The sequence below is a fragment of the Mustela erminea genome, chromosome X (genome assembly GCF_009829155.1).
Source record: "Mustela erminea isolate mMusErm1 chromosome X, mMusErm1.Pri, whole genome shotgun sequence".
In the NCBI taxonomy this organism is placed as follows: domain Eukaryota; kingdom Metazoa; phylum Chordata; class Mammalia; order Carnivora; family Mustelidae; genus Mustela; species Mustela erminea.
This window is the reverse complement of record NC_045635.1, coordinates 67,026,077-67,037,106: the sequence shown is the minus strand read 5'-3', so window position 1 is coordinate 67,037,106 and position 11,030 is coordinate 67,026,077. Positions and strand designations below refer to the sequence as shown.

General features: G+C 33.3%; 1 protein-coding gene across 1 annotated transcript in view; it reads right to left on the bottom strand.

Annotated features, from left to right (window-relative positions):
• Positions 1-772: 772 nt before the first annotated feature.
• TENT5D (terminal nucleotidyltransferase 5D) overlaps positions 773-11,030 on the bottom strand; it is a 50,424-nt gene continuing 40,166 nt past the window's right edge. Inside the window, exons 4-5 of the mRNA XM_032331755.1 lie at positions 8,110-8,231; positions 773-2,836 (exon numbers count right to left, since the gene is read on the bottom strand). Coding sequence (XP_032187646.1) covers positions 1,645-2,817 — 1,173 coding nt within the window. The 5' untranslated portion in view covers positions 2,818-2,836; positions 8,110-8,231 and the 3' untranslated portion in view covers positions 773-1,644. The remainder of the gene's footprint in view (positions 2,837-8,109; positions 8,232-11,030) is intronic.

The following is an 11,030-nucleotide window of genomic DNA, read 5'->3' as shown; positions in this document are numbered from 1 at the left end:
TTTAATATAGTATTTATAAATTCTTTATTTATCCCAAGCAAGGTGAATCCATGTTTAAAAGCCTCAGAGTTGTATGCTGGATAATTATGTGCATGTGTATATACACATAAATATATTTTAAATATAATTCTTTAAAAATATACTGATGGCCAGTGGTGTGGTGGTATAAAACATCTTGGAAATATTGATTATTTGAAAATGCTATATTTTATGTACTTCTTGTGTCCAGTACTATAATGCAGAGAAGAGATATTAAGCACAGTTTATAAGTGACAAATTCTCAGAATATGCCTTTTGGATCATGTTGTGATGAAAAAAGTCAGGATGGTCAATGAAAACTGAGATGGAAACAAAAAATCAGAAGCGAGTTAAAATGATGACATTTTCTGATGGTCTTATCTACATCCATTCAGGACAGTTCCCCTTCTGTCATCCCAGTTAATATTGGTCATGAATTATTTTCTTCATTATGGGAAGAAAATATTGTTTTAATTCCACTAGTAGACTTGCTAGCAGCATATTTGATGTAGTGTATAAATATTCTGATAACCTGATGAACACATGCAATTGTTGGAAAAATTATAGTATTATGCAAAAACTCACATGAGGAGGCACTTGAGTGGCAGGTTATAAACTGATGTTTGGTAAGACCAAAATGAAAAAAAAAAAAGCTTCATTTAGCAATAATGAAAATATTTTCACTTACTAACACTGAATGTCTCCAAATATACTAAGATGTTACACAAATAGATCATAAAAAATTAGTAAATAACATGTATACCTTTCTTTGTTTTTTTGTTTGTTTCTTTTTGTTTTTTGCTATTTGCCATTTAGACCCTCTAACAGATGACAGAAAATTTTTGCATTCAGAGTTGGTCATTTCCATTCTTTTCAACTTATTTAGTGGGAAGAATGAAGAAACCTATAAAACTGACTGCAGTATTGGTTTTACAGCTGGATGGTATTATTCTTCAGATCAAAAAAATAACTAACTTATTCGACAGTTGACAAATTACTAATGTCCAGTGTTCTTCAGAACCAGTTTTTTCAATGTTCCTTCAAACCATAGTAAGATTTTGTATCTAACCCAATTTAATTGGAAAGCAAATTAAGTGCTTGTAAAGTCCAGAGTTTTATCTCTTCTGCATCTGTTGCCTTTGAAATTAGGTATTTTTGTTAAGTACTGAAAATTCACTGATGGTAATATATTCACTAGAAAAAAATGAAGTGAATGAAACAAAGGGATTGATTGAACACCAAAGTGGTGGCACTTGTATTTACTGTATCTTTGGACCTTAATACATGTGTCTGTTCTATTATATTTTAATCAGAGATGCAGGCATCTGTAATGTATTTGTCAGAGCAAATTTGAAAGTCTTACTTAAGACTTAGTGAGATTTGAAAATCATTTTAAGTGATCCACAACATTTGAAAGTTATAATAGCTAATCAATAACACTTGAAAATAATTTAAAGTGGCCAGTTCATAGATGATATTCTATTTACTATAATGCTTTAAGCTATAATTGATGGAAAATGGTAACTGCACAAAAATAAAAATAGATCTTAAATTTTATGGATTTTAGAAACTTGCTTTATGAGGTGTTTAATTTAAGCGAAGTTTCTGTTGTATGTGTGTTTGTTTTTAAACCATACCATTTGGCACATGAAAGTGCAGTGGGTGGTATGGCTGAAAGAAAATAGGTGGTGGTCCAGAAGTTACATAATAAGTAGGATACCCTCCCTCAGCAGCTAAGTATGGAGCAGGCTGATAAAAACAAGTTACATTATCTGTATTGGGTAGTATATTCTGTTCTCCAAGTACTTTTAGAGCCATAAGGGTGATCATATTGAGTGTTTGCCTTCTTTCATGACCCATGAGACAAACAGTGCTTTCATTTACAACTCCACGCAAGGTCATAAGGTAGTCATATTTGCTCTTTTCTTCACCTATGAAATGGTTACGGAGGTACGATTCAATCTTCTTTTGCTGTTCTGCTACATCAGGAAAATCAATGAAGAATCTAGAACACATATAACGTTCCAGTGTCTTGATTTCTGCTTCACAAGCTGGCTTAAAGTCACGAACCAGCAAGTTGCTATACTTTAGAAGGCCACCACCTCTAATCTCCTCAGGTTTTCTAGTAGATATAAGCTTGTATTGCAAATGTGTCATTGCTTCTTGGAAGTCTCCATACATGCTTTCAGCTACCACAACAGGATAGGATTCTTTGGTTAGTTTGGCATTTTTGTCACTGTAGAATTCTAACATGGGATCCAAAACAATTTGAAAGGAATCAACACTAAATTCAAATTGTCGTCTGAGCGAATTCACAAATTTTAGCTCTACATTCTTTCCAGTGTTGTTTGAAAGAGAAATGAGACTCCAGCGATCATGCTTATTGCAGACTTTGACCATCTTTTGCACATAAGCCTCTTTCATTGTCTTTAGGGTGATCTTTTCCTTTTTTACACCTTTTGGTAAAAAGTCAAGCAGACAGCCAAGAACTGCATCTTTAACAACCTGAAATTCCTGATCGCTTGGTAGTTCAACACCAAAAATAACATCTAGATCCTTATAGCTGATTCCATTGTGGCTTGCAAGTATATAACTTGCTGTGGATCCATTCAGTCGGGTATCTTTAACAATAATCCCTTGCTTTATCAATTGATTTTTCACAACTTGAATGATATATTTTGGTTTTACCTCCAGTGTGGGGAAATTCCCCCTTCCGTGAATTGGAATTACTTCATCTAACACTTGATTCAGTGTTATAACTTGATCCCAAATGAGATTGCTAAATCTGATTTCAGACATTGTAAAGACAGTAGATCAACTAAAAAGCAAGCAAAACATTGAGAGGAAATGTTAGCATTGCAAAATCAGTGTTATATCTAAAGCACATAAAAAAGTTAAAAACAGACTTACCCTCAACATAAACAAAGCTAATGCTATAAAGAAAATTGTCACTGTACCTAATTGTGTTTAAATTTATTTTTTAAAGTTTTTATTTAAATTATAGTTAACATACATTGTAATATTAGTTACATGTGTACAATATAGTAATTCAACACCTGTTCAATAGTCAATGCTCATCATATTAAGTGTACTCCTTAATCCCCATCACCTATTTTACCCATCCCCCCACCCACTTTCCCTCTGGTAACCATCAGTTTGTTCTCTATAGTTAAGTAAGTGAAATAGAAGCCACTATGATTAAGTCAGAATTGTTAGATCCATTGGTGCATGCAAACAAACATTCTGAGGCAATTGTTAGAGCTGTAATTATTTTTTATGTAAAATGGTGACCTCAATCTTTATGTAAATACTATAGTGATTATATTTGGTATAATTTTTGTCATGAAATTACCATAATACATCATTGATATTAATCACCATGAATTTAAAGCGAGATCAAAGAGCATGTGTGTGTGTGTTAGACCCAGCTGACTGAAGGCATAATGTTTAGAAGCAATATATAGCATCCTTAACCCAAAAGCTTTAGGGCATTTCATACATATATATGAATATATATATGGGGTACATATGAAACCATATTTCACATATACTACAGCTCAAATTTTAAAGACAATTACTAATGTATACTACATATCCATTAGGGTATGAATTCCTTGAATTTGAGGATAAGGAAGGTACCCAATTCATCACCTCTTCTATGTGTCCAGTAACCTTTTAAGAAATGTTGGTTAAAGGAAATAATAATTGGGAGAAAAACCATGAGAAACTCTAAACTTTAGGAAACAAAATGAAGGTAGCTGGATGGGAGGTTGGTGGGAGATGGGGTGATTGGGTGATGGGCTTTAAGTCAGGAAAGTGATGCAATGAGCACTGAGTGTTATACAAAACTGATAAATTATTGAACACTACATTTGAAATTAGTGATGTATTATAAGTTGGATAATGGAATTTTTAAATTTATTTTTATTTTTTAAAAATATTTGACAGACAGAGATCACAAGTAGGCAGAAAGGTAGGCAGAGAAAGAGAGAGAGAGGGAAGCAGGCTCCCTGCTGAGCAGAGAGCCCAATCTGGGGCTCAGTCCCAGGACCCTGAGATCATGACCTGAACTGAAGGCAGAGGGTCAACCTACTGAGCCACCCAGGCACCCTGGAAAATTTTTAAAAAAGAAAGAAATTTTGGTTGAAGGAAATAATAATTAGCACACATTGCATGGAGCACTGTGTATTATACGCAAACAACCAATCATGGAATGCTAATCAAAAACTAATCATGTACTGTATGGTGACTAACATAACATAATAAAAAATAAAATAAATAAAAAATAAAAAATAGAAATATGTAAAAAAAAAGTGAAAAATACATGAGACTACTCCATTTGTCTCCAAAATGAGAGCAAGGATATACAAAACCCTGAGATTCCTGAGCTTTAAAAAAGGTTTTCTACAAATGTGCAATATGATATGTTCAGAAAATTTTACGGTTTGGGGGTGTTAAGAAATTAAAGTTATAAATACTATAAATGCAATTGTTAAAGATAATACTATTATGTAATTTGGTACAATTACAACTACTACGCAGATCTTCAAATACTCTATTAAGCTGTCTAAGCAAATAAAACTAGAAAAATAAAAAAAGAAGTGGTAGTTATTGATGTAGCTTTGGGTTTAGGTTTTCTTCCCTGAATTCCAGAAATTAAAAAAAAATATATATAAAGTTTAAGGCAGATTTGTGTAGGCAGTATTCATATTTTGCCTGTGTAAAGAGCTATTGTTACAGAAACTTAATATTTAGAATTTAATGTTGTATTATTTCCCTAGTGGAACTAGAGCAAATATCATCATATTATTTGACATCTGTAGAATCAACTTTTTTTTTCTTTTTTTCAATTTATTTGTTTGCTTTTTGTTTATTTAATTCCAGTATAACTAACATACAGTGTTACATTACTTTCAGTTGTACAATAAACTGATTTGACTATTCTGTACATTACTCGTGCTCAGTGTACTCTAAATCCTCTTCACCTATTTCATCCATCCCTCCCACCCACTTCTCCTCAGATAACAACAAGTTTGTTCTCTGTATTTTAGGGGTTTTTTTTGGGTCTTTTTTCTTTGTTCATTTGTTTCTTAAATTTCACTTATGAGTGAAATCACATGGTATTTGTCTTTCTTATACTGACTTATTTTGAATTGACTTTGACAGTCCAAGCATTTTGCAAAAGGCCAATTAAGCAATGGCAAATCTATGTCAATGGGAAGATAAGACTAAGACTAAACATATTCTGTTTCTGTATATGAAATCTCCATATATGTGAATAAAAAAGTACTTATTTTTATTATGGGATGAAATGGCTCATATAAGGTATTCTTTGTTTCATTTTAAGCCACATTAATTACTAATGTTCAGTAAATTTTGTTAGCAATGTCAATATCCAAATCAATCCTTAAAGATAAATAGGCTGAATTGACTATACACCAGGTTGATGGATTTTGTTTATTCATCCATCAACAGAAATGGTTTGTATATTGACTTTAGGACATTGGAAAAAATGAAATGTTACATGAAGAACAGATTATGCAGTAAGAACTGGCAGGCCTATTTCCTAAGTTCTCTTCCTGGAAATATCACTGATTTGTTTTAAGCTAACAAAATGTGTTACCCTCAAATTCTCAAACTGGAAAAACAATAATTAATAACGGCTGGTTTCATGTCAAGGCCTAAGCAAGGTCAATCATTTACCTAATATTTAGAAATATCACATGTAAACTATACAACTTTAATTGATATAGAAAACTTTCCCCAATTCCTTTTTAATATGTAAATTTCTATTGCAACTGGCAATTTTTCCTTTTCTTATGGCAGATATCCATTGTCAATATTATCTAAAAGTTTAAAATTCAATGCTCCAATCCCAGGCCTATAGTCCCCCTGTAAACCTATACCTAAAATTATCAATGATCTGAAAATAAAGATTGTCTACATTGGTATACTGACATTAATATTACCACATTCTTTTCCATATAGAAGGATATTTATGTACAATATGTGTACATAATGTACAAGGAAACTTATGTACAAATAAAACCCTCCAAAGTCATAAATAAGTAATTGTCAAAATGTAGGAGTCCTTGGTCAAAAAGTCAAGAAATAAGAAGTCTTACTTTATATCTTAAATTGCTCATAGATATAAGAGGAGGGAAGGAAGGGTCAGAATTTTGTTTCCCAGAAAAAAATCATACTATGATCTTGCAAAGACAAGAAATAGGTTGTCCAAATTTTAACTTCACTTTACACAAGAGAAGTGATGTAGGGAAATTGATCATCACTGTACAAATATTTGGTTGCTGCTTGATCACCCATGTTAATGACACCCCAAATTTCTGGTTTTCAGAATTATCTAGAGAGCTTAAAAAATACACATATAGAATATTTTAGGCCTGTTATTTCTTGTTAAAAAAAATAACAGTGACACCAACTTGCTAAAATGTGGTAAAGCTCATTTGGTTGAGCAATATATTACCTAAATATCAAAATCATAGTTTTAATAACCAGTTTTTTTTCACCTTTCTGTATCCACAGCTACATAAACTTATTTTTAAAATCAAGACCATTTGGAGGGCACCTAGTTGGCTTAGTCACTAGAGCATCTCTGCTGTCAGAGTCTTGAGTTCAAGACCCATATTGGGCTTTGAACCTACTTAAAAAAAATAAAAATAAATAAACAAAGCCCTTTTTCTATTGAATTAACATTATTACTGAGGAATTTCAAGCTACCATTTTACCTACCATCTCTACAGCTATGTGTACATGAAATGCAAATTAGAATTTTTAAAAATAGCCTTAGAAAAAAAGCATAGTTATAAAAATAAATGTTTTTTTAATCTTTTTTTAAGATTTTACTTATTTATGTTTGACAGAGAGCAAGCTTAAGCAGGGAGAGCAGCAGGCAGGAGGAGAGGGAGAAGCTCGCTCCCTGCTGAGCAGGGAGACAGATGTGGGGCTTGATCCCAGCACTGGGATCATGACCTGAGCTGAAGGCAGACACTTAATGACTGAGCCACCCAGGCCCCCAAAAATAAATTTGTGATACACACACACATATAGACATATAAACATACATGAGCATATAAAATATTATGAAATATATGTCACAATGGAATAAATATAAATGATTGACACAGATCTGGAATTTGTATACACCTCTATCAATGCTCATCTCTATTAACATGGATAATTAAGATCTCAAAGCAATGTTATGCTTCTCTGGCACATCTACTATTTTCACATAATGTACAATATCAATATAATGTAATCACAGATTTCACATATGACATTAAAAGAATTAGACTTATCTTCATGTGTGGGTTATGGCTCAGCAGTTAACTGTCATATTTCATATAGCAGAGTCAAATACTTATATATATATAACAAAAACATTACACAACTTGGAAATTTGAATTGCTGAACCAAAGAGAATGGCTAAATATAAACTTCAGATGACTATCATATAAAAGGTGGGAAAACACTAACAAAACCATTCACATTGTTTACATTTGCCATGGGTAGAGTACAGTTCTTAGTTACTCAAAGTGTGTTTATTGAACGTGAAATATAAAGCTATATTTTCACAGACTAAAAGCTCAAGTTCAAGGCAGAAATTCTTCAATATTGTGTCACACAAACCCAAATAGAAGTACAAAATCTGAAATTTTCTTAATTATTCTTCTCCAAATGTGTAAATCAATAGTATTTTGCAGAGCATATAAGTCTTGTTCTGACTCTCTGACTTCTTCCAAATTATTCATCCTTGAAGCTATCACTTTTCCCATCTAGCTTAACCAACACTAGTGTGCCCATAATGTATCTAGCTATAGTAAACACAGAAAGTAGTTTCCATTATTCAGCTAGTTAAATTCATTGGAATGCAAGGCAAGATGTGTGAGTTGGCAAGACTTCACAAAGAACTGCAAATAGACACTTGTATAATTGTTCTCCCTATCACCACCCTATACAGGCTATAGTCCTTTTGACTATAGGATCAAAAGGAAAATGTAGTCACTCTTTTTGTATTTGTATCAATATTAGAATAATATTTTCAACAAGAATGAAAAAAGGTTTAAGACTTACATTGGGAGGATTACTTTGAGAATGCAATACAGTTGGATTAATATGATGATTCAGTGGATCCTTTAATAAAGATAGTGATTTTCATTTTATCACTGAATAAAATAATGAATCAATCAGGAAAACTGCAGGAAGAAAAAAATGCAACAATGGAGTTCTTTTATAAATGTTATACACAGGTTAATGTGATCACTGGTCAGTGGTCCTACAAATTACATACACATAGACATATACATATACAGAGAGATAAAGAGACATAAAGACTGACAGAAGAAATGATTCTAGCATACATCAGAATTACATAGTTGTTATGTTTTATAAACACATAAATTCCTGGGTCCTGCCTTCAAAGCTTCTCATCAAGGTCAGAGGTAGGGCCTGAATATTTGCATTTCTACCAACTCTGCAGGTGATGTTGATACTGCTGCTCAGGGAGCTACAACTTAAGAATCACTAATGAATAGAAAACTGAGAGGTAAGTGTAAAGGAATAGTAGAGTCCCAATAGCAGTACCTAGTCCCTCATAATTTGGCTATTTCTATTTAATCTAAAGCATTACTTTGAATAATCTAGATAATTCTAATTGAAATAAATGTTCTTGTACATTATAGGCTTTTTTTCACATTTTAACAGTTCAATATTATTTTCTCAACTAAGTATTTAAACAAATAAAAAGTTTATAAACTTTGTATTAGGATTCTAAAAACAAGCCTAATAGTATCACTATCATAAATAATTGTATACAGAAGTGGATTCTTATGCTTTAGAAACTGTCACTACCAATATATATGTATCCTACATATAGATAAACAGATTTTGATTACAATGTATTATATTAGTTCAATGAACTATTTTATATATATATATGTATATATACATATGTATATATATAATTTATCTATGGAAAAAGGTATGGGATATTTTAGCTGGTATACTGCTTTTATTTCTAATAAGGAATACTAATGTCTGTGAGAAATGGTAAGAAAGGACAATGCAGTAATTTACTTAAGCTATGGCTTACTCACAACCAGCTATTATCTCTTTAAAAATACAAATACCCGGGCGCCTGGGTGGCTCAGTGGGTTAAGCCGCTGCCTTCGGCTCAGGTCATGATCTCAGGGTCCTGGGATCGAGTCCCGCATCGGGCTCTCTGCTCAGCAGGGAGCCTGCTTCCTCCTCTCTCTCTCTCTGCCTGCCTCTCTGCCTACTTGTGATCTCTCTGTGTCAAATGAATAAATAAAATCTTTAAAATAAAATAAAATAAAATACAAATACAAATACCCATTTCAGAAAAAAAATAGTGGGTGCCTGGGTGGCTCAGTGGGTTAAGCTGCTGCCTTCAGCTCAGGTCATGATCTCGGGGTCCTGGGATCGAGTCCCACATCGGGCTCTCTGCTCAGCAGGGAGCCTGCTTCCTCCTCTCTCTCTCTCTGCCTGCCTCTCTGCCTACTTGTGATCTCTCTGTGTCAAATGAATAAATAAAATCTTTAAAATAAAATAAAATAAAATACAAATACAAATACCCATTTCAGAAAAAAAATAGTGGGTGCCTGGGTGGCTCAGTGGGTTAAGCTGCTGCCTTCAGCTCAGGTCATGATCTCGGGGTCCTGGGATCGAGTCCCACATCGGGCTCTCTGCTCAGCCTGCTTCCCTCTCTCTCTCTCTCTGCCTGCCTCTCTATCTACTTGTGATCTCTCTCTGTCAAATAAATAAATAAATAATCTTAAAAAAAATAGTATTTCAGGAAGAAAATATTATGGTTGCCAAATAATATTACTTTGATATTTCCATGTTATATTCAATAACACAGTAGAATACCCTGGATGACATTAATAATATAATACACTAAATAGAAAATAAAAAAACAAATGTGTTAATTATCTCTTAGAAAAGTCTTGCACTGTTTTCACCCTGACAAAAGTAAAGAGTGAAGTAATATATTAACCTAAGAGAAAACTCCTACTGATATTTGACTCATTCAAATCTGAAAGAACAGTTAAGAAAATATTGATAGGATACCTATGGACCCGTAAGTCAGGCCAGGATCAGAAAAAAAATCCTTACCCCACCATGATTACTGCTTGTATCTGGCTCAGTGATGAAAAATGTAAAACATGTACTATTTTGTCATTTTGCACTCAAAAATAAAGTTGTAATGTCAATCAAATGGTTGGTTAATCATACCATATTTTTTAAATTTAATATTTGCTGGGGAGTGAAGTGGTACTTGTAAAAGGAATAAAAGTATTACAATAGCTATGTAAGGATAAAGAAGATAAACTTTTTTTTTAAAGATTTTATTATTTATTTATTTGACAGAGAGAGATCACAAGTAGGCAGAGAGGCAGGCAGAGAGAGAGGAAGGGAAGCAGGCTCCCTGCTGAGCATAGAGCCCGATGTGGGACTCGATCCCAGGACCCTGAGATCATGACCTGACCTGAAGGCAGCGGTTTAACCCACTGAGCCACCTAGGTGCCCCGGAGATAAACTTTTTAATTAAATTATCTTAATAGGTTTAATTTTTTTCTTGTATCCTCAATACTGGAGACAATTTTTTTCTTGCTTCTTTATTGTGCAAACCCAAAGCACAGGGATAGCATCAGAGATAACAAAGCAGTGGAAGGCAAAACAAGTGAAGTTTAAAAAATATATATAAAGTAAAATGGAAGTTAAAAACTCAAAAGAATCAGTTTTTCTTTTCAATTCAACTCATTAGTTCTTTGTTCCACTAAAAGCAGAATAGGTTTTGCCTAAAAGGAAATGTAGAAATAAGCCTGTGTTGGGGCATCTACATGGCTAGGCTGGTTAAGCATTTGCCTTCGGCTCAGGTCATTATCTCGGGGTCCTGGATTGAACCCCAGGTCAGGCTCCCAGCTCAACAGGGAGCCTGCTTCTCCCTCTCCCTCTGCCATTTCCCTGTTAGT